This window comes from Lampetra fluviatilis, chromosome 21, assembly GCF_964198595.1.
Source record: "Lampetra fluviatilis chromosome 21, kcLamFluv1.1, whole genome shotgun sequence".
NCBI lineage: Eukaryota > Metazoa > Chordata > Hyperoartia > Petromyzontiformes > Petromyzontidae > Lampetra > Lampetra fluviatilis.
The window spans coordinates 1,410,514-1,435,063 of record NC_136295.1 but is presented as its reverse complement, the minus strand read 5'-3'; the positions used below and the strand labels follow the sequence as shown (position 1 = coordinate 1,435,063).

At 48.2% G+C, this 24,550-nt stretch overlaps 1 protein-coding gene across 2 annotated transcripts in view; it reads left to right on the top strand.

The window, feature by feature from the left end:
- The window catches only part of LOC144938128 (uncharacterized), a 69,648-nt gene extending 48,623 nt beyond the window's left edge, over nucleotides 1–21,025 (top strand). For both annotated transcript variants that reach the window (XM_078865840.1, XM_078865838.1), the window contains exons 9-13: nucleotides 6,577–6,651; nucleotides 8,972–9,327; nucleotides 13,636–13,717; nucleotides 14,107–14,216; nucleotides 18,378–21,025. In XM_078865840.1, the coding sequence (XP_078721966.1) occupies nucleotides 6,577–6,651; nucleotides 8,972–9,327; nucleotides 13,636–13,717; nucleotides 14,107–14,216; nucleotides 18,378–18,602 (848 nt within the window). In that variant the 3' untranslated portion in view covers nucleotides 18,603–21,025. The remainder of the gene's footprint in view (nucleotides 1–6,576; nucleotides 6,652–8,971; nucleotides 9,328–13,635; nucleotides 13,718–14,106; nucleotides 14,217–18,377) is intronic.
- The last annotated feature ends 3,525 nt before the right edge of the window (nucleotides 21,026–24,550 follow it).

Genomic DNA, 24,550 nt, shown 5'->3' with positions numbered 1-24,550 from the left:
GAGTCCTCTCCCTCAGGGACAGCGGGAACATCCCCGATTGGTGCACCCGCAGTCGCAGCCAACGTCCCCATACCTTCCCCAACTGTCGGTTTACAGCGCGCCGATCCCGATAAGCACGCACATTTGTGACAAGGCGACAATCGCGACAGGGCATCGGCGTTTGTGTGGCGCAACCCCTTACGGTATGTAGTCGTGAACTGATAGTCCTGGAGGACTTCCAACCACCGTGACAATTGGCCCGAGGGTTGGGCGACCCTCAATGAATACTGAAGCGCCGCGTGGTCCGTCCGGACCGTAAAGTGACGGCCATATATATACGGTCTAAACTGTTGTACAAAAAAAACAATAGCAAGCAGCTCGCGACGGGTGACGCAGTAGCGCTGCTCCGCCGGTGACAATACCCTGCTACCATAGGCGACCACCCTTTCGACCCCTCCAACGACTTGCGAGAGCACCCCCCCAATGCCCGTGTTGCTAGCATCCGTGTCTAGCAAGAAGGGACTCGCAAAGTCAGGATAACGCAAGGGTGGGGCACCCACCAAGGCGTCCCGGAGGGAGCAGAACGCAGCCTCCTCCTCCGGTCCCCATCGGAACTTGATTCCTTTTGCCGTTAGAGCGTGCAAGGGTTTTGCAATGGTGGCGAAATGCTCAACGAATCGGCGGTAATAAGAAGCAAAGCCGATGAAACTGCGCACGTCAGAAACTGACGTGGGCGTCGGCCATGAACTGACACAGTCCGTCTTCGCGGGATCGGTAGAGATCCCCGAAGAGTCGACAATGTGGCCCAAGTATCTAACGGACTTACGAAGAAGGTGGCATTTGGCCGGTTTAAACTTTAAATTAGCCGATCGCATTCTCAAGAACACCTCTCTCAATCGCTGGAGGTGTTCCTCAAACGTCTTACTGAAAACAATGACATCGTCAAGGTAAATCAAGCACGTATCCCATTGCAAGCCCGACAAAACCAACTCCATAAGGCGCTGAAACGTCGCGGGAGCGGAATGAAGTCCCATGGGTAACCGGTTAAACTGGAACAGGCCCCCTGGAGTCCGAAACGCTGCCTTAGGTTTAGACTCGTCGTCGAGTGGCAACTGCCAGAATCCCGATAATAAATCAAGAGTCGAAAAATATCGCGCACCAGACAATGCATCGAGGGACTCGTCCATTCTGGGGAGCGGATACGCGTCAGCCACAGAGATATTATTCAGGCGACGGAAATCTACGCAAAATCGCAAGGAACCATCCTGCTTTTTAACCAGCACAATAGGTGCTCCCCAAGGACTGGAAGAAGGCGAAATAATGTCAGCTTCCAGCATATCGTTGACGGCCGACTGAACGTGTTCCTTCTCAGTAGGACTCAGTCGGAAGGGATTTTGCCTGACCGGTGCCGCATCGCCCGTTTCAATATGGTGGCGTAACAGGTTCATGCACCCAATGTCATACTTATGCTTACTAAACACATCAGAAAACTCTATCAGCAACGCCCGCAGCGCACCCAACTGTCCCGTTGACAAATCGTTCGAGTCCGCGCACAGCGAATCGACCCATACAAGGTCCTCCGTCGCTGTAATGTTCCCCGTGGGGCTCGGATCAACCTGCGCGACCAGCCGCTCTTCCGCAGGGATCCGTGCCGCGTGAGCTAGCACGGTGCCCTGCTGAATAACGGCCGGCCGCGACCCAGCGTTTAAAACCATCACAAACGGGTCCTTGTCAGCCCGAACCAAGGTGTGAGCCACCGACAAATCGAGACCCCCGACAGCCCTATTTGAAGGACCCAACAGCATGCCTTGTTCCGAGGTCTCCCCCACCCACGGTTTCCGCAACCGGAGGGGAATTAACATCTGTGAACCCGGGGGCACGTGCACGGTCTGTGTCGCTAACGCTTGTATCGTAGCGCACGCCGTCCGAATTTCAGTAGGGTTCGCAACGCTGATCGATGAGAATTTTAACGGGCATTTTAGCCAAAAAATCAGTGCCCAATAGACAAGGAACCGCCAAGGAAGAAGAAACGAAAACGGGTCCCGACAATTTTATATCTCCAATGCAAATGGACGCCCTAATCTGACCGATAATGCCCAACGATCCCCCATTAGCGGCGTAAAATGGCACGTCCACTGGGAGCCGCGGTCGACATTGGACGGGGAGAATGTTGTAAATGAGGTCCGATATAATAGTCGCCGACGCCCCCGTGTCCACTAACACCCTGACCTCGACCCCATCAATGAATCCCGTAACGACGGATGATCCCGCCGAGGCAGCCACTATTCTGTGCCCCAACTCCGACCATTCAATGTCCCCCCGGTCCCGGCCGAACCCCCCTCGCCGAACCGAATTCCCGAACCCTAACCGGCTCTCCTCCGCCGCAACGCGACGGCCCATGTGTGTCGTGCCCGTAGGCCGAGCATGTGAGGTGCCACGACTTGCCGGGGTTAGTAGGGACGACTTGGGGCCTTGGTCGTTGTCCAGCCGAGGTCCCATGGCGCGCTGACGTGGAGCGCGGCAACCGGACGCCACGTGGCCCCGGAGGCCGCAGTTATAACACGTGATGAGGGTCGTCGGAGATCTCGGTTGCTCCAGCTTGCGGGCCGATCGCAGAGGCGAACGACCCCCAGACCTCCAGTCCCCCGGTCGTCCCGTGGTGAACGCCTCCTCTCGTGGGCTGACAACCTGGGGTTCGGTGACCACCGGGCCCGGAGCTAAGGCCACGGCAGCATTGCAGACGACCCCCTGTTTACGTTGAAGGACCTCGTGCGCCTGTATACTTGTTGCGACCCGCAAGGAAGAAATATCGATCTCGTCGGCCGTGTTGATGGGGACCCCCAGGTCCTGCGCCAACTTGAGCAGTTGCTCCAAGACCATCGCATCCTGGCCCTCCTCGTCCATATGAGGGAACGCGGCGTCGGCGAGAGCCAGCAACGCCGTCCGGTAGGCGAGCACGGTCTCCGTGTCCGCCTTCCGCCTTGCGTAGAAATGATGGCGACACACCGAGGGAGGTCCGTAAACCTTGGCCATGAGACCCAACGCGGCCTTAAGCGTGGAGCGGTCCGACCTCCGTGCTGACGTGAAGGCCGCGAGCGCGTTGTCGTCCAACATGGCAGGCAGTGCCCGCAGCGCCGTAGCGTCGGACCAGGCGGACATCTCCTGATGCGCCAGAAATCTGCGCTGGAATTGCGCCCAGTTCCCGCCATCCGCCTTGAAGGCTGACAATGTTGGAAGGCGCTGTTGAAAGATGAAGGCGTCCTCTGCCTCGTGGTTCCTCTCCGCCGCTCCGTCGGTGTGCGAAATGGCGGCCCCAATGGCGGGTGTCTGATGGCGGTCCGCAGCGCGCGTCGATGACGTAAGCGGGCGCGCTTGGAGAACCGCCGCCACGTGGTGCTCGCCGTTCCCGCCAAAAGATGGCCGCGCAGTAGAAAGGGCGGGAATCCCGCAGTCATTTTGGCGGGAATCCCCGGGGCGACCCTGTTGAAAGTCCACCGACGTCCCCGCTCCTCCCGACGTGCTGATCTCCGCCAGGATGGACGCGGCGGCGAGCAGCAGCTCCGCCAAACGGGAGTGCACCTCGCGGAGCACGGCTTCCGTCCCCAATTGCTCGTCCGGCGCCCTCGGCGGATCCTGCGGCGTCGGCATTTCTTCTTCCTCACCCCCCGATGCCAGCTGGCCCGAGTCGTCAAGGTTATCCTCGCGGTCAATCTCGTGAGTCCGACGGGTCTTCCTTGTATCCATGCTTGGAAGACTGTTTCACTTCTGACGCCAGTTGAAGTATTGAATGACGGCAGGAAACTCCTTGACGGGTAACACACTTTTTATTAAATCTTGACTTGTCACTATACAACGAGTGGTCTCTATTCCTCAGACTACACACACTTCACTTGACTCGTGTAGCATCTATTCCTCCGGCTACACACACTTCACTTGACTCGTGTAGCATCTATTCCTCCGGCTACACACACTTCACTTGACTCGTGTAGCATCTATTCCTCCGGCTACACACACTGCACTTGACTCGTGTAGCTTCTATTCCTCCGGCTACACACACTGCACTTGACTCGTGTAGCTTCTATTCCTCCGGCTACCGTAACGCCCGTGAAGCCTACAGGCCCACCCCTGCTTGGGCGTGGGCCACAACCTCCGAGTCCCACGAGCCGGCTCTCTCACGGACGTTCGGCTCCGGGTCCCAGGGTTCCGCCTCTTCCTCCGTCTTCCGTCTTCGCTGGTACTCTTCCCCCCCGTGCGCCTGCGCGCATCCCCTTATATAGTCCCCGCTCACGGGAGACGGAGTGTATGCGGACCTCGACGTGAGCATCGCTCCTTAGTTGACCAATCACGCCGCGCTGTTCCTACGATCCATTTTCCCCAGCGCGTGTTACCACTACACAACCAATCACGCCGCGCTGCCACACGATCACTCCCTCTCAAGCGCGTCACCGGCACACAGCCAATCACCACCACACAACCCATGACCCCGCGCTGACCCCTGATCCCCCACAGTCAGCGCGCGTCACCAACACACACAGCCAATCACTACGCGCTGACACACGATCCCTACCCCAGCGCGTATCACCACTACAACATTATAACAGCATTCCCAATATTATGAGAACATAAACGAACTTACAGACAATGCTTCTTAAAGTCCCACAATGAACAGATGCAGCTGCCTTCACTGAGACATTATCTGTGCATCCATTTTGTACTCTGTGTAATGGCTGAAACTCTGCCGCGTGGCTGAGAGGCTGTCAAATCATAACTTCCTGGTCACGTGACCAAACTCAACCTCAAAACAGGAAATTCCTGTTTATACACACACCCCCACTCCTGCCGTGGAGCAAAACACCTGCCGTGAGGCAGCGCTAAAAGGGGATGTGTTCTGAACCGCGTAAATTTCCAACATTACAGTAATATGTGTGGATTTCACTGGAGTATAAGTAATAGTGCTAATAATAAACATGGTCAGCATTATTTTATATTTTTAAATAATATATTATAATTATCTATGTATGTTGGAACTTCTTTATCACCGTACGTATCCAAACGTGCTAATCAGTTGGCTACATAAGTAATATGCATTGTTTAACACGTAGGCTTTCGCGACCAATATCATCCATAATATAGGTTTTTGGGTTAGATCGCGTAAATTTATGCGATCTAACCCAAAAACCTCCATTATGAATATGCATTGTACTCACCAGTGCATCCACTCATCCGCCTCGACCTGCCCCATAGCTCGCATTTTAGCATCCAAGGTGATTCTTTCCCCTGACACTTTGGTCACTGACACTGTGCATGCCTTATTTTTTCAGACATTATGGGCTCACAAAAAACACGCGGAACTAAGGCTGAGAGGGAGAGACCCAGGCAGAGTAAACGGCGCTGCTTGGCTCAGAGAGCGTGCGTCGCTCTCAATGGCTGAGAGAATGTAAACAAAGCGGGCAGCCGGTGCGTTTCCTCAACGCCGCTGCGTGTTCTCACTCGTGAGCGCTTTTTAGATTTTTTTTCTTCTCCAGGACAAAGAGCGCTATAACGAATCAAGAGTTCAACGAGGGAGTGCTAAGTGAGGTCTGCCTGTACGGCAGTGGAGAGCGCCTCTCGTAATCCCTTACAATAGCACATCAAGAGGCCGGAGTGCCCACAACGTCGTCCATTATATTACTTGTTTGTTTACAAGAGCTATACTCAGTCTCTGATTTCACTTTCGTCTTGTCCTTACAGCATCGGCTCAACGTGTGTGTCTTATCCATTCCGGCCTGAACACTGCATCACAGCACAAACATAAAGGCACATGTGGGATTTCTAATGCTATTCCAAAAGTAAGCGAAGTGACTATTGAAGGACCGTGACTGCCAGAAACTCCACGTGGCTCACACACCGGACCTCGTCCAAACCTTTCATCCTCATCGTTCATTTCCATTTACGACGAAGTGCAGAATGAACACCACCTCATTCGAGACCCAAATATTGCACCTCCTGGCTTTGACATCGCTCGAAGACACCGGCGGTGTCCACATCAACCGGCGTCACAGCATCAACTGGCCGATGCGCACATAATCTCTTCATAAATAAAAAACGAAAGACACAGGAGTGCGATTGTGGCCATACATCCGAAACTACTGACCATATGGTGAACCACTGTAGTCTGCACTCCTTCAATGGAAGAAAAGCAAACATACACGAACTCTCCCCTGAAGCCCTTTTGTGGCTAGCAGCAAACCTCAACATTGGCACTTAGCTCCTGAGCATATTTCTGCAATATAAATTAATAGAATAGTCAGTTTATCTCGGTTAAGGTCCATTTATCTTAAAACCTCGTTTTCAATGGCAACCCATTGACTTAATTAGATGTTTAAACAAAACTGTATCGTACACTTATTTTGACTGGCAAGGAAAAATCCGCTATCAGGCATCTGTTGTGATGTGTTTCATTTAAAGAGTAGTCAAGGACTCCTCCAGATGCAGGGCAGCCATGTAGACCGTGTTGACTGGAAAACTTAGCTCATAGGAATTAAAAAAGAAACCAGATATTTATTCCATAGCCAAACTGGAATGTATATACCTTTTCTTTGTATCCTCTCGTTCTAGGTATTAGAATTGATGGGAAAATGAGTGAACCCCGCAAGGTTGCGGTGAGCCTCTACCGCTCCTCTTCCGCGGCAGGTAATCACACACACACAGCATACGTGAGCTCTAGGACAAATGTCAACATCTAAACGTTATTCCACTGTTTGCATTTCTGTTGCTGCTGGTGATGTTGCCGTGCATGCCACTGCTACATTTTTGTTGCTGCTGCTGCTACACAAGCCACCGAGGCTACATCGTTTGGTGAGCTTCACGTCTATACTAGCTGGTAACAGCCACCATCCTGCTACATTTCCACTCGTGAGTCGCCATTTGCCTGTGTGGGCAACGGAGACTGGGGTGCTACGAGTAGCGACTTGAGCAACAACCGCTGTTCAAGTCAAACCCGAATACGGTTATATTAATCAAGGCTGCCCACAAGCTTAAATCTAAGCAAAATGTCCTGCTCGCCGAGCATGCCCTGGACAAACTAAAAGTAAACTATTTTTTTTATTTTACCAGGTAAGGCCTACTGAAGCTATGTAGCTCTTTTTCAGGAGCAATAAATGATTGCTCAACGAAGTGGCTTATCACGTGGAAATTTAAAGCAGCCGAATACTCTAAACGCATGTTGATTCTAAATGTGGAGGGAAAAACCGGAGGACCCGGAGAAAAATCCACGCGACCATGGCAAGAGAGACACGCAAACTCCAAATATACAACAGGCATAATCCTGTATACGAGGCGAGGTAGTTAACATATCCTTGCCACCGTGACGCCAAAAGTGAGGGGAGAGACGTTCAACTCTACGCTTCTGCCAATCAGATTCCAGCCGATTCTCCGTCATGTCGTGAGATGAAGAAGTTTACATTCGGAACTCACATTAAAGCAAGCATTGCACTGCGTCGTGTCAAGACAACGGCCTCAGAAGTTGATGTCACAGAGCTGCTTCTAAAGGCCCCGCAGTAGCCACGACCAGGTGCGGAACATTTACGTGCGCGGTGTTCTACGTGTGTGCAATTGCCGGAAGAGCATGTGGATGAATAAAAAAAGCAACCTTGAATGTAGAGATTTTATTTTGCACATTGTTCACTCCACTTAAGAACCCAGTTTAATTGTAGATGGCTGCTCCGATTCGAGCAGAAGGTCTCAACGATACCGAACTAGCACTTGGTTTAACCGCGCATAACCACGTGGATATCAGGCAACTGAAACTCTCATGTGAATGCGGACAATCGGATCTGCTTGCAGCTTCCCCTGGAATGTCGGTGTGGTTAAGAGGAATGTCGTCGCATTATTATTATTTTGTTCTGCGAATAAGGTGTTGTGATTGTTAGCGTCTATGCATAGCTCATCACTATGCCAGCACCTGCGTGTGTGTGGGCCATACTGTGTACATTGCCAGTAAGCTGTGACATGAGGGCAGCAGTGGCAGCGTAGGGTAACTAACGCACGTTGAGTTAACCTTCAGTATTAGGTGGCACGTGCCTGCAGTCCGGCACTTCTGGATTCAGTGAGGGTTGGTGGATCCCACGAATTTTATGAAACTCCCATCCCATCAGCATCAAGGAGGTGCCATATCCTGGCTTTCAATGAGATGGCGATACAGAACAATGTGGATTTCCTCTTGACTTAAAGTTTTCGTGACTGCAGGATTTCATATTCAACAACTTCATACATGTTTTGATCGCAACACAAGCGTTCGTCATCAAGACGAACGCTTGTGTTGCGATCGAAACGTCGTTGTTTTTTGTATTTTCTTTGAACCTATCTACGTGACTTTGCCGAAAGACCTAAAGAAAAATGTGGATTTCCACCTGTTCCATATGTGTGGGGTTAAGTGTCCCCCCCTCGCACGTGTGAGTTTACCCTGGGTGCTCGGTTTCCTCCCACATGTAAACGCTCATGAATTAGCCGACAACAACTTCATACATGTGGCTGCCTTCCGGCTAGGCCGCGGTTCCTCCTCACACCTCTTGAGTCATGTGGCGTATTACAAGTGGAAACTCTTACACTTTCCAACACTTTCATTTGTGTGGCTTTATTTGGACAATAACTGACAAAACGTAACTTTTGTGTCGAGTTTGGTAATCCGTTCGATGGCATCGGGAGTTGCTTGATATATAGCATTCGTATATATCTCCTGTGTAAGCGTGTAAAGAGGCCAGTGGTCAGTTCTGTGATGAGCATATCACACTCCACCACGATCGCAATCGGGCCACTCTCTCATCTTCCATGTGCGAGCGAGATAACCGCACCCTGTTGTGTGCTGCTCGAACGTGATGAGCTCACAGCGCCATCGCCTTCTACACAGGTTGACGCCAGCCCATTGCTGCGTCGGGTCTTCGCCATCTGTAAGTGAGTTTACATTAATATTATAATTCTATTTTACTTATCGCCATTTCCTTCCCCGTTCAAGGCGCGCTCGCGATCCGCAGCAAGCCCACGACCCCCAGCGCGTGCGACGAAAAACTGGGGACGGCCACGGCGCCGAACACCCCGGGCACGCCGAGGGCCTTCCCCCCGATGGCCCCGGGCACCCCGCGGACGCTGCTGCCGCGCTCGCGCACCCCGACCGGCCTCCGCTCGCAGCAGTCGAGCCTGTCGCTGCCGCTGGAGAGGCGCGCGATCGCCGTCGTGCGCACGCCACCCAAGTCTCCGTGCCTCTCGCGCGGTCAGAGCCGGCCCCTCTCCGCGCCGCTGCCTGACCTCAAAAACATCAAGTCCAAGGTCCACTCGACTGAAAATCTCAAGCACCAACCTGGGGGCGGCAAGGTAACCATCGGCTCAGGGGGCAGGGATCCGCTGCTGCCATTACCGCCAGCACCTCCTCCGTGGCTACAAATTTCGGTCGATAATATTCTGATGCGAACTTTGAATGGAAATTTTAAGACAAGCAACGGCAGTGTGCGTTTAAGCACGTAGCAGGGCTTTGACGGCACGGTGTTAATTCGTACGAATGGTTTTGTGGGTTAGATCGCGTGATGTAAATGCGTCGTTAACCCACTACCACCACCAGACATAGCCAATTAGTAAGGTTTGTCACGTAAACAGTTCCTGCCGATTAGGTACTACTTCAGCACACCAGTGTGTTGGAGAGTAAACCCACTTGTAAGTGTTGTGGGTTTACTCTGGTGGTGGGTTAATGACGCATTTATATTCACATGATCTAACCCACAAAATCCTTTATCAACAGTAGTGCGAATGTGGCCATACAGAGCAGACTGCGTGCCGTATAGTAAACCACTGTAGTTTGCACTCCTTCAAAGGGGGAGGGAAAGCAAAACTACACGAACGCTCTCTCCTGAAGTCCTCTCGTCGTACGCAAGAGTGTGACGGAACAGCTTGTTTCAGGCAAGGTCTGTTGAGCTCAGAAGGTCCTTTTTCAATGGGGACCCATTTCAGATATCACTGATTGTGTGTTGGCGCATTGATGTGTGTTGACATATATATGAAGCTGTTTACCCGTCAAAACACCACGGGATTGGGAGTATAGTCATCATAAAGATTTTGGGTTCTGCATAATATGGACAACAAATTGTCATATTAACCTAATACATTATCCATAATACATGTTTTTTTGGGTTAAATATATAAGTGTCTCGTTAAACCCACCACCATCCGACACAATGTATTATTTTATGATACACTTCTAAGCAGCACTACGTCAGTAGCTATCCGAATGGTTAAAAAAAAATTTTTTCTCAATTTTGATAGATTGTCTAATTAGACTAGTTTTGCACAGAACTTCAACGTTATCAAAAGCAATTGAGTGTCCTTGTTGGCACGTGTGTTCTGCCACTGCCAACAGTTGTATTTGGGAGTATTTAATTTATCTTTTGTGTTATTTTAGTCTCGTGCTGATCATTCGTCCTGGTTTGCCAAACATAGCGTTTGCCACAAGTGCAATGAATCCGGTACACACCTTCTGTTGATAGCTTCGCTAATACAATACAATACATTGTATTAGATATACATTTCTGTATTTTATGTACCGTGCCAAATCTGACTCGAATGTTTTGTTTTTACAAACATCTGGATCATTTACTCCCGCAATGTTCGGTATTGTAATAGTTTTAATTAATCTTAATTTTGGAGCTTTCGTGACTGCCGGAATTATTCTTTGGTTCTTTCGGTAAAGTCACGTATAAAGATAAAATAATAAATTAAATAATAGCATACGACGTTTCGATTGCAACACAAGCAATCATCATCAGGTATAAATGAAATAGCAACACAAATCTAACCAGAAAACTATAGACAGACATATAAGCAGACAGATATCACCAAGATACATAGAGAGAGTAACACAGGTACAGAGAGGGAGATCGTCTCTGTGGGGTGGCCTTAAATAGACAGAGGGGGGCGGAGGCAGAGAGAGGGAGGGGTTAGAGAAAAAATTTACATGTCAATGAGTACGAAGAACAAAACATAAAAACAAGAGGAACGGAGACACACAGACAGAGCAGAACATAAGAACGACAAAAAAACGAGTGTATATTTAGTGTACTTTTTTCTGTCTACACTCGTTTTTTGTCGTTCTTATGTTCTGCTCTGTCTGTGTGTCTCCGTACCTCTTGTTTTTATGTTTTGTCTTTCTTTGGAATTTTCACACTTAAATTCTAACTTAGCAATCTTTGAAATACGTAATCGACCAGGCTATGCGTTAATTGTGTGTTGACCGACTCTCTGTGTTGTATTACATAACATTTCTATATTTTGCTAGGTTATTTAATTTAGTGTGTTCTTTCTCCCTCTCTCCTAATGTTCAAGCCTGCGTACTTTACTACGCGTTCTTTGTACTCATTGACATGTACAATTTTTCTCTAACCCCTCCCTCTCTCTGCCTCCGCCCCCCTCTGTCTATTTAAGGCCACCCCACAGAGACAATCTCCCTCTCTGTACCTATGTTACTCTCTGTATGTATCTTGGTGATATCTGTCTGCTTATATGTCTGTCTATAGTTTTCTGGTTAGATTTTTTGTTGCTATTTCATTTATACCTGATGATGATTGCTTGTGTTGCAATCGAAACGTCGTATGCTATTATTTAATGTATTATTTTATCTTTATACGTGACTTTACTGAAAGAACCAAAGAATAGTTTTAATTACTTGGCCAGTTTCAACGCTCGTGTTATTTGATTTTGTTGTGGCATTCATTGCCCTGTTTATTCGTGCATCATTGTAACCGATCAATTTCAGCGCTTCTTTAACATGTTTAATTTCACTTCTCACACTATCACCATCTGACATTTTCTTAGCCCGATGTGTGAGCGTGTTGATGAGAGAGGATTGTTGTGCGCGGTGATGGTGTGACTGCATTCAGATAGGCGTCAGTGTGCGTTTTCTTTCGGTAAACGCTGTGTTGGCAGGTTTAACGACACATTTATATATTTACGTGCTCTAATCCAAAAAAAACTGTATTATGGATGATATTGGTCGCGAAATCCTACGTGTTAAATAATACATTATAATTTATATAATTGCATTCACCCCCCTCTGGTCTTCGCACCTGATAGGCACATATTGATGACATCATCATCTTGCTCTAGCTAACACCGGCAGCAGGAAGCCTTGCTCACATTTCTGACAAATCGCCTGACGAAGCTGGTCGTAATCACCAGCCGAACCATCGCAGTACTAAAATTGTAAATGTTGTGGGTTTACTCTCCAACACACAACCGGTGTGCCGGGTTCATGGGGCAATGCATCAACACGTGAACCATTGCACCACGGCTGCCCCACAAATATTGGGAAGATCCAAAACTAATTATGCTTTTCAGATATATCTTAGTTGTAGGGCATAGTTTTAAGCAAGGTAAAGGTGCAGCCCAGAAACATCTTGATCATGCCACCGCTGGCAGGAGGACCTCCACAATGCACTCAGCAACGTGGCTATGAAGTGCAGAAATTATAGGAACTCGTTCACGGGAATTGTTACTTGTCCAGACTCTATCGATGTCACTGCTAAATAAAACAGAAAAATTGAGAATCAATATATCGATTGACTTGTAACTCCTGGAACCATTTAAACACAATTGTTATTGTACTCCAATTAAAATGTCCAATCGGCCAATCGGAACACGATCTGACGTTGCTCGCGTCACATTCCGGCTAATCCGATTGAAGTTTAGAAGAAGTTCAGAAGTTAATTTCCTGAGTGAAGGGGCCACACGGCTCTTCTTGAAGGGCGACTCGGCCAGCAGACAACAGAGGTGGCAGCGCGACAAGTTATACATGCCCTTAGAAGTATCAAATTCCAACAATATTTTAAATATAAGCATTTCTACTAATGTCTATATACAAATGTGATTGGTTTAGTTTGTCTATACGTGTTTGTGCATAGAAGAAGACATGATGATGCAGGCAGTGATGAGAAGGAAACTTGCACCATTTGGACACATATGTAGGATGGACAACAACAGGGGAATTAAAAGTGTGTTGTTCGGAAAAATGGAAGGAACAGGAAAGAGAGGAAGACCTCATAGAGAATTTCTTAACAATGACATCATCAAAGATTAGTGCCAGAAAAATGTGGCACTACTTGAGCCATATTTGCACAAGACGGAGGAAAGTGGAAACCAGTGACAAAATGTGCAGTGGACATCTACGGGCGATCTGCCCATGGATTGTGATGGTGATTGTAAATGTTGATTGATGGAACCACTTCTGGTTTTCTTTGGCACACAGCTGTCTGTGTTTCTACAGCTACACATCATCTCACACTCACACAGCTGTCTGTGTTTCTACAGCTACACATCATCTCACACTCACAGCTGTCTGTGTTTCTACAGCTGCACATCATCTCACACACACAGCTGTCTGTGTTTCTACAGGTGCACAACATCCCACACACAGCTGTCTGTGTTACTACAGCTACACATCATCTCACACTCACCTGTCTGTGTTTCTACAGCTGCACATCATCTCACACTCACACAGCTGTCTGTGTTTCTACAGCTACACATCATCTCACACTCACCTGTCTGTGTTTCTACAGGTGCACAACATCCCACACACAGCTGCCTGTGTTTCTACAGGTGCACATCATCTCACACTCACTGCTGTCTGTGTTTCTACAGGTGCACATCATCTCAAAGAAGTTGGATCTCAGCCACGTTACCTCCAAATGTCGGTCGATGGACAATATCGGTTATAAACCCGGCAAGTATTAGCAGTTGGTGATCTCTATGTGTAACACTGGATGGTAGTTTCATATTCGTCAACTTTCACGGTCAACGTTAATTAGTCTGCGCTCCTTCAACAGACGAGTAGCACAACTACACAAACTCTCTCCTAAAGCCCTCTCGTTGTGGCTAGCAAACTTCCACATTGACATTCGGCTTCTGAACATATTGCCACGCACAATAATATAATTATTCATAATCTTTAACAATATGTTCAATGAAAGTGACTCACCGACCTAGGAACCAGTCATACTCGGTTTGTTTTAGGCTGGTTCGTGTATTATTTAGTATTTTTGTAAAATTTTCTTTCACTGTTTTGTTTACAATATTTTAACTCGTAAACGGGGAACGTGTTTGTTTTGGCAGGTGGAGGGCACGTGAAGATCGAAACGGCCAAGCTGGAGTTCGAGAACATCAAGTCCAAGATCGGCTCTCTGGCCAATTTGGACCACACGCCCAGTGGTGGCAACGTGAAGGTCAGAAAACAACCCCTGGGATGCTTCGACATTCGCCGCAAGACGTTTCATTCCACGCCCTTTTAAAGCCACGATCGAAACACTTAAGATGCAGGAGGCACATGATTCCCCTCCACCATTATGAATCATGCCACGTATAAACTTTAAATAATCTTCCCTCAAACAAATAAGCCACAGGCCTCACCCCGCCGCCACAAAAAGGGACCAACTAATCGGGCGCCATTTTTTACAGGTCGCCATATCGGTGTGCGGTTTACGCAACAGCAGCATTGATGATATGTTGTAATGCACCTCGTTTTATAACAACACGGCAAATATTTGTTGTACTCTGTGTCAGTGCAATGTTACTTAAAAACAATCACAGTGATTGTAGCACGACTGGTGTGCAATATTTGTTTTTCAACAAATTAATAAACAAAGACAAAGATTTCCCCGAATAGCCTTCGACAGACTGTTGTGGCAAGTACTGTTAAAGATCACTAATGAAGGCCGGCATGGCGCATGAGGAGGGTGGGTGGCCAGCAGCAAACCCGCCGCCATGGCCAATGCGCGCCTTTCCCTTGTTGCGTTGTTATACCTGCCTGGCCTGGTTTATGACGGAAACACTACGTCGACTTTCGTGTTAATAATGCAAAGTTCCATCAGTTGAAACTCGGCTCGGATGGAGCGCCGCTTTGCGAGGGAGCCAACGGCGGTTGTCCTATAGATAGACTCGCTTCCCTCCACCATAAAAATGTCGAATCTACACCACTGGCTCAGGCCTACCGACAGGAGGTGAGCACCATCTATTTTCTGTGACACTTTTAAAGAGCCGGTCGATATAAGTTTTGCCATCTCCCCAGTGGCGATGTTTACTACAACATCGTACCAGGTACTCGTTTGAGGCTAAGTCGACCTGGAGAAGGGCTCAGGACCAGTTTAGATAATCGTCATTCCGGTGTAGACCATGAACAGGAATTTAACTCGGGTCGCCAAACTGCTACACTACTATTCCCATCTGCATTCCCATCTTTAAATGAATTGCATGCCCACACACACACAAAAACTTCGTGAAAGTTCTAGGCCTCCGTCTGCTAGCCCACCATGCAATGTGGTCGTTGCGTACATGTAAGGTAGAAATAGTGTAGGGCGCTCAGAAAGATGAGTGCAAAACGCACAGTAAATGATGATAGTGTCTCTGGAAAGGAAAGGAAAGGGATTAATCTAGAGGTTAAATTAGAAGTTATGAAGGTGTTTTGAAGCGGGTGATAAGGCAGTCGATATTGCCAGGATTCTCGGCTTACCCACGACCTCAGAGGGAGCTATTTGAGTAATGCGAATTTTTAAAATCTATAATGTACTCAAGATGTTGCACCTTTACCGACCACTAAAATAAGGCATGTAGTTTAATAGTCTAGAAAATATGAAAAGACTTTAGGTATTTGGATTGAATATTAAAATTAGCATAGCCCTTCATCTCTTGCAAGTTTTATCTAATTATTTTGTATTCATGATGAGTTATCTTAACTTATAATTGCAGTTTTGAACACTTCATGACGTTTAGTCATGCGTATTTTTCACCGTGCAATGTTGGCTAGGATCGCAACCCCTGATTTCAACATTACGTCTGTGGGAAAATAAAGTTCGCTTTAAGCAATTTCGAGTTAAGTAGCATTTTCTCAGGAATGTAACCCTTATGCATAGAGGGGGATTCCTGTGTGTTTCAATTAAAATAATCAATAATATTAATGGAACATGTCAACCTCATAAATAGTGGAAACCTCAAAAAACTAAAAACGCGATGAAGGCATGGGTCGCGAGACGTGCCAGGTGGAGCCGTGCATTTGTTGAGACGGGACGTTATTACCACCGCCAGACATCCACCTGCATGCCTTCTTCTACTAAATCTTTCATGCCGCATGAACCGCAAAGCTTCTTTCCACCAGGGCTTTATTGAGCTACCAGGCAACTTGGGAATTTACTCGGTAATCCGCTCATAAAGTCGGCCATCACACACTTTGGACAAATGAAATCTCAACGGCAGTGGATTTGGCGGACAATTGCAGCCGGGCCGAGTGTGTGGCACCCCAACTCGAGCACCAGCTGAATACTTCAATCTGGTCGCCCAGTGGCTTTCTCACTTCTTATATGGTTACTAGCATGGGTCTGAATAACACCTATGATGCCGCACATTCGTACGTGTGTATGTACTGTATGTTGAACATCTTTCGCACGACTGTTAGTAGCCAATCGCGCCAACCAAAGGTGTGAGGGAAGGACAACAAACTAAACTCATTCAATGTATTGTTGAAGATTTAATGTGTTCTAATGTTTTAATTTTTTAATATAATTGTATTTTAGCATTGAGATATAAGCACTGAAAAGCAGTTCCATCTCCTGCTGCTGCATCCATGCAGCTCAGCTTAAATATATATGGGACAATTCTGCAGAATAATAATAAAATGGTAAATACCCTATTCACAAATAATAATCATAATAATAAGCAACATGATTGATGACTCAATGTGTGATGTTTTTTTAAAGAACGTTGTAGCTTTGTTAAATGATGTTTTATTTAATATATAAATTCATAGCTCATGCAAATTGGACCGCTCACAATCGCCGAGGAACCGCAGACCCAAGCTTGAAGGCAGCGGTCAGTGTCATGGGCCAGCACTACCGACAGTTGCCCACGCTCTGAACTCTTCAATGTATACTTAGATGTCGTCAGCCGGTTAACAAGCGTTGACACGTGTGGGAGGAAACCGGAGCACCCGAGAGAAAACCCACCAGGGGACAAAAATCTAATTCTAGATTTGAAGTTTTCGTGACTGCAAGGATCCATACTCTTTGGTTTTTTCAGTAAAGTCACGTAGGTAAAAAAATACAAAATAGATTAAATTGAAAACAAATAAATGAAATCACGACGTTTCGGAAGCAACACAAGCAACCGTCATCAGGTGTTGACTGCTCCAGCATAATTACTGAGGCGTATGAAGAGAGTTATTAGACAAAGATCTATCTCGCACAGATGGGACCGATGATATTAGTTTGGAGGTTGCTGCTCCACTTGTCCTGGTGAGCCAGGATATGGCACCGTGACGTTTCAGAACATCTGTGTGTGACCCACCAACCCTCGCCCTCTCCACAGTGCTGGATTGCCGGTGTGCATAGCCAACACCACCCGGGTAATAAAAGTTAAATACCCCATCTATGATGATAATATTTTAAATAAAAAACTGAATATGAGAAATTACTTTTTTTTATATTTCCTGCATCTACAATTAGCGTGGAAGTTCAACATACATACATGTGTGTAAATGTTGTAACATTAATCTAGAATTGAAGCTTTCGTGACTGCAGGAATTACTATACTCAATGGTTCTTTCGGTAAAGTCACGTATGTAGAAATAAAATAAAATGTTAATAAATCACAAATAAAATAACATTAACATTTTTTCTAAAAATTAAATTTTTATTTTATTTGTGATTTATTTTAAATAAAAATTTGTTATTTTTTTTATTTGTGATTTATTTAAATTTTATTTTATTTCTACATACGTGACTTTACCGAAAGAACCAATGAGTGTTGTAACATTGTTAAATAAAAAAAATGAATTCCCCTTTCCACAAATAATCAGTATAATAATATGGCAGGCGATAGTGATGCACATCTGTACTCCAGCACTGCAGAGGCAGCGAGGGTTAGTGAATCACGCACAAATCTTGCAAAACTCCCCTCCCACGGGCTTCGAGTAGGTGCCATACCCTGACTCGCCAGGAGAAAGCGGTACAGCAAAACGTGGACCACACCTGATCCGTCGGTGTGGGATAGAGCATTGTTCCCTTGCATGCACGGATTTTATCCGTATGCTCCGCTTTCCTTCCACGTGTAAGCAGTCATTAATTGGCCGACAGCACCCTAACATATGTAGAGGATCGCAGAACTTGAGGGGAAATTTGGCACCGGCTCGTCGCATGGCTACCTTCCCTCTTCGTCTGAGGTTTCGGCTCGCGTCTCCGAGTCGTTCTGTCTCTCTTCCGAGAGCAAGGAGCGACCACTGTGCAGTGGTGGCATTGGTGGCGCGTTAATACAAGTCGAAATCGTCGTTATTCACAAGGGCTCGACAGGTCACAACGTTGTAACACCCCCCCGCCTCCCCATCTTGCCCGGCCTCGCAGATCGAGAGCCGCAAGCTGACGTTCCGCGAGAACGCCAAGGCCCGCACGGACCACGGGGCCGAGATCGTGCTCGTGTCGCCCGAACTCTCCCTGGAGGGCTCGCCGCAGAGCCGCCCCTCCGCGCCGCTCTCCCCGGCCAGCGCCCGTGGCACGGCGCACGTCCCCCCGCGCTTGCACTCGCTCGCTCACGACGTGGCGGCCGCCCTCGCCAAGCAGGGCCTCTAGCGGCGGCCCGCTCCGCGCACTCCGTCGTGGCCAACGCGCGCCTCTCCCTTGCCGCGTCGTTATACCTGCCTGGCCTGGCTTATGACGGGAACACTACGTCGACTTTTGTGTTAATGATGCAAAGTTCCGTCGGTTGAAACTCGGCTCGGATGCGAGGGAACCAACGGCGGTTGTCCTATGGATAGACTCGCTAGAAATGTGGAATCTCCGCTACTGGCTCAGGGCTACGGACAGGAGATGAGCACCATCTATTTTCCGTCACGCTTTTAAAGAGCCGGTTGATATAAGTTTCGCCATCGCGCACACCGGACGTGCTTGGAAAAGCGCCGTAACACCGCGCCGTTTCAGTTTACGAGCGAACGATAGAAAAACCACCCTTCACCAAAACTCCAAAGACTTAAAAAAAAAACGTAGAGAGATGCTTCCTTGCCGCCGATTTAGAGAACAATGCAAACTAAACCCTTAGTTGAGGGCAGCCGAGTCGAGCCAAGTTATTGCAATGGTGATGCATTATTCCCGCTTGCGTGTTACACGGTCACAAGCACCGCGTTCGTTCTTCGTGATAGATCACGAGCCACGCCCGCGAGCTGCTCGTCGTTAGCGCGCAGAGAGGGGAATTTTGATTTCGGAACAGTGGGTTGCATTTTTCCGGGTTTTTTTTCATTGCAGATGCACGTACAGTGGTCCTTTGGTTTATGATGCCATCGATTAACGATATTTCGATTAACGATCTGCCTCCCATAGGGGTCCCCCCATTGTTTCTCTTAGCGATACATTTTCGATCAACGGTATGTGTGTACGATATCACGCAGCCACCAAATTCGGCCAATCGGAGCGCTCCCTGAGTGGACTCGGCAGACCTCAGCCAATCAGCGACCCACCCTTTGATGAGCGTTTTGAGAGCCTAAGGTAAGCATTTTTATTTTATGCAGTTTTTTTTTCGTTATTTATGCATGTTTCGAATAACATTCATGCTTGAATATGTTCTTCTGTTTATTTATAAAAATTGCGTTTTTAAATATTATAAATTATGTTTTTAGGGTGAAAATTATTAACTTCTGATCATCTTGGAACAAATTAAGCCCCTTTAACATGTATTTATTATATTCGATTAACGATTATTTCAATGAACGAGGGTTTTCGTGGAACCAATTAATATCGTTAACCGAGGGACCACTGTAATGTGATATTACGTGACATTTCTATGCTACTAGTCTTCGGTGCTCATTGCAAGAGCTATTGATTGCAGCGTGTAACAATGTACTGCAGCATAGATGCAAACTATGTGTGTATCATACCGTATTCCAGCATTAATAGATTTACGATTCATAATAGAAGCCAGAATCAGTCAGAAGCTGGAATCGCTTTGCTTGCTTCTGTCCTGAGGATGCTTGGCGCGTCGTCGAGTGACACGTCGTGTTTTAATTCTGAATTCGATTGTGAGATATCTTTCTTCAACTCGCCCACGGTGAGCTGACACAATACTTTGTTGCGTTGTACACGTCACAATTTCGTTTGATTTGCAATGCCAGGTGGTAAGGCAGTGATGGGCAACCTGCAGCCTGCGGGTCGCATGCAGGGGGGGGGGGGGTGCCACGGTAGTGAGATGTTAACTACCTCGCCTGGTATACAGGAGGTTCGTGGGTTCGATCCTGACCCTGGTGCCTGCTGTGTATTTGTAGCTTGCGTGTCTCTCTCCCCATGGTCGCATGGATTTGTCTCCGGGTCCTCCGGTTTTTCCCTCCACGTGTAAGAGTATTTGGCTGCTATAGATTACCACGTGATGAGCCACTTTGTTGAGAGATCATTTGTGGCAGCTAGGTCGCTTCTGAAAAAAGAGCGAATAGCTCAGTGGGCCTTGCCTGGTAAAATAAAATATATATAGTAGTATGGCCCGTGCAGCCCCTCATGGTGGCCTCGTCTAAGTGTGTCTAGGCTGATGCGGGGGGGAGGGGGGATCATGATTCGTGCAGAAGCACGATTAGCAAGCATGCAGCCCGCTAAGGTGAAGGAGGGCTGCTCATGTGGCCCACCAACTGGTCTGGGTTGCCCATCACTGAGGTAGAGGGTTTCACGACATACATTCTGCAACATCATTACTTGACCAACCCCGAAAAAAAAACAATCGTGCATCGCAACATTGACTGTGAAAACCTATGCGTTAACTTAATCTTTTTTTTCTAAACAGTACATGTAGAGTGGCTGAAAGTGATATTGCTTATAGTAACAACTTAAGAGGGCACTTAATCTTTGAGTCGCAACACCGTAACAGCAATGAATTCACAGTCTGAGGGTGCAGAGGTGCTCGGGTGCAGTGTGGTGCGTGTGTGTGGGCATCGGGTGATTGAGCGGCGCCTCTGTGCCAGATCGTGCGACTGTCCACGATGAGTACCCACTGGTGTCAATGTTCAGCTCCTGCAGCACCGCAAGGGTATCTTGCCTCACCCCCCCCCCCCCCCCCCCCCTTGCTTACCGACCTCTCATAACGTCGGGATGACACCTCGGGAGGAATCCCAGTGCCGCTTCTCGGCCCGAGGGTCGACTGCCGCCCGCTGAGCCGCGGTTATCTTCAGCGACCCTCTCTCCTTCGTCAACGAGACTCATCCTCGCCTCGTGGAGTTCTACACCTGGTGAACAGAATTCAACTTGAAATGTGCCGCCAGCACATCTGAGGAAGTATTTCTGCAGAGAGAGTCTCTACATCGTACCAAGTCCCATGACGCCAGCTCTTAAACTTTCCTGGAATGTCATAAACCAGAAGTTTCCGTGGTCCTTCTCTTCAAAGAGAATCGTAGGCTCAAGAGTTAACCAGCCTCACGTATATAAAGCTCCTTCTTTATTCACAACTCCGTATTATTTGCTGACAGTAAACAAACACAAATCCTTGGAATGCGTACACCGCAACCGTATTGTTCGAGAGTTGTCACTGCCCCCTCTTGCTTTTTTTACGAGTCCCACGGACCAGAGAAGAAGTTGGTACGACTTGAGGGTAGCAAACCTCTCGTCGAGTGTTCTTCATTGCAAGGTCTGCGGGCCACTGGTGGCCTTTAGTGCGGCCCCTGACAGTGCAACAAATTGTAAAAACACCCCCATCATCATCATGATGCTGATAACCCCCAATGGTTTCAAATGTGTGGCGTCCCTCACACTGACGATGTCTTTTCGGCAGCCAAAGCGGCACCACTCTGAAAATTTAGTGACGAACACTGCTCTCTAGTATGTACCAATTTATACGGCTAATGAGACTGAAATACTTGTTATCCCCACTCATTTCAAATGGTTATCTCACAATTCACCTTTATATTGGCCGCATTAAAGACATTGGCACCACGAGAGTTATGCAACCCCAGGTGGCACCGACAAGTGAGATAGCTGGTTCGGGGCCCATGGACTCTGTGGACGGGGCCGAGGGAGGCCATGGTCGTCCTGACTCCCAGTAGGGCGTGTGGATGGCGCTGCCCCACACAGGGCCCCATCACGTGTGTACTTTGAACTTCATTCGCTCCACCGCATGTAGCCAACCGTGCTAATCGGAGATGCGGGGTGACGGACAACGGACTTCACACAAAAAGCAGTTAAAAAGAAATGAGTTTATGTATGATCAGAGCCACAGCTGATCCTTTCCACGGGGCAGGCCACCTGCCAAACCCCACCGCCCGTCGGTGATATGCTTCTGCTGCTGCTGCTGCCGCTGCTGCTGCTGTCACTGTTGTTGTTGCTGCTGCTGCTGTTGCCTCGTACTCCCGCTGACTATGGAGTTGATGATATATTGCGCCCGGCACGCAAACGGCCTCGCTTTGTAGGGCACAGACTCGGCAATCGGCGATGTCAAAGGGCCCCTTCAACCGGGCGGACGAAGGCGTGTGTCTGCTGAAGCGCGTCTTATCTGTTCGATGGCAGCGAGTGATGCGACAGTCTCCAGAAGCGCCGCAGCGAGGGTGGCCACCCTTTCCGCAGACGAACCATGGGACGTGTTTCTCATTCAGCCCGGGGCCATTATGAAAACTGTGATCAAGTTTCAGCTCGATACCGGCGCCAGATCTCGGTACGGATCGAGTCCTGCCACTCAGAACAGCAGATGCCAGTTCCCCGGACTGCCCTGGTCAAACTCGGACAGGTGGCAACCATAAACACACCATTGGCCACACACCACTGGCCACACATGACCGGGCCCGTTTTGTTGCAGTTACGTCGTGTTGTGAGTTGATGTCTGAGCTTATCTGAGGTCTCGTAGGTCCTAACCCCCTCGTCACATAGACAGTAGAGCGTGCACCGTCAAACACCAAACTATTACTCGATTGTTCATTACCTTGCATCGGTGTCATTGCGCTCCCTCGTAAATATCTCACTTTGCAACGAGACAACAGTCGTTTCGGTCGCATATCGGCCTCCTTCATCTCGGTGTGGCAAAATATTCTCCTGGTATTTATATATCCGCTGTAGTCGGTGGTGCGCGCGTGTGTGAAGTCCGCTCAGTGTTTCAATGGTTGCAAAGTGCTGCGGCTGCATTGGTGACCCATGTCACGTGACTGGATTAACAAGGCAATGCGTTATTAGTTTTGTGGTCTTTAACAAAAAAATCACCCGCAAGTCTTGAGTGAGCTTCAAGTCACTGCTGCATGCTTCAAATTAATCCAGCAAACCGTTATGCTGCTTACGTGTGGGTGATAACCGGGCCCACACCTGCACACACCCGCGTTGTAAATAAACTCAAATACACACACCACCGCAAACCTGGTCTCCGTGGCTCATGATCGCGTATGCTGCGTGATAACCGGTAAATGGTAACCGGTAACCGTTTGCAGAATCGATTCCCTGGTTCGGAGAGTCAGGAACCCGGTCGCTGTTGCCAGTAAAACTTTAATGAATGCACCACTGATTGGCAGGTACAAACGGCACGGCGGCATGCAATCCTGCAGCTGCTACTCACACCACAGCTGGTGGAAGAATCTCAGAAAATCCTTGCGGGTGGTGGTGGTGGCGCGTCAAAATCAGTTCTCGTGATGTCGAAGCAGTTGGAAGACGAGTGTTGTTTTTTTTTATGAGCGGCCGAACACGAAGCTTCACAGTGTTGCCGTATCGCAGCACCCAGCCTGATGACGATGGACTGCTCCGTGTTTTGACTCCTCGTGCCCTCGACAGATTTGACTTGTGCCCAAAATCAACGGTCAATGTTGACCTCTTTTTAGCAAGTCTCAGTCGACTGAATACAGATTCGAATCGCGTCAAACTTGGCCACAGGGTGAACTAAAGACTGATAAAAACAGATTCGCTGATTAAAATTTTAATTTTTGACTTTTATGATGACCGGTGTGTTATGCTGCACCAGTGTACCGCCAATACGCCCATTCGCAATGATTTTTGTGCACCAACGTCGCCTCAACTCACGTCACCGCACAGGCCCCTAGCAGCCTGTGCACACGGGCGCACAATGCCAGCTCGGATGAGCTATCTCACGACTCGCCGTTATATTGGACACACGAAGACATTGGGACCACCAAAGTGATGCAACCCCAGGTGGCACCGACAAGTGAGATCTCTGGTCCGGGGCCCATGGACTCTATGGATGGGGTCGAGGTAGGACGCGGTCGTTCTGCCCCCCAGCAGGGCGTGGGGATGGCGCCGTCCCACTCGAGGCCCATCCCAAATTAAAACTCAACTTTTTAATTAAAATTAATAAAAATTTGTTTTGTTACCAGGTAAGGCCCACTAAGCCATATAGCTCTTTTTCAGAAGCGACCTGGCCACAAATGACGTATCACGTGGACGTGTATAGCAGCCAAACACTCCAAACGCATGATATTGTTTCTAAATGTGGAGGGAAAAACCGGAGGACCCGTAGAAAAATCCATACGACCACGGGGAGAACATGCAAATTCCAAATATAGAGGGGTCTAGATCGAACCCACGACCTCTTGTATAGCAGGCGATGTCGTTAACATCTCCAC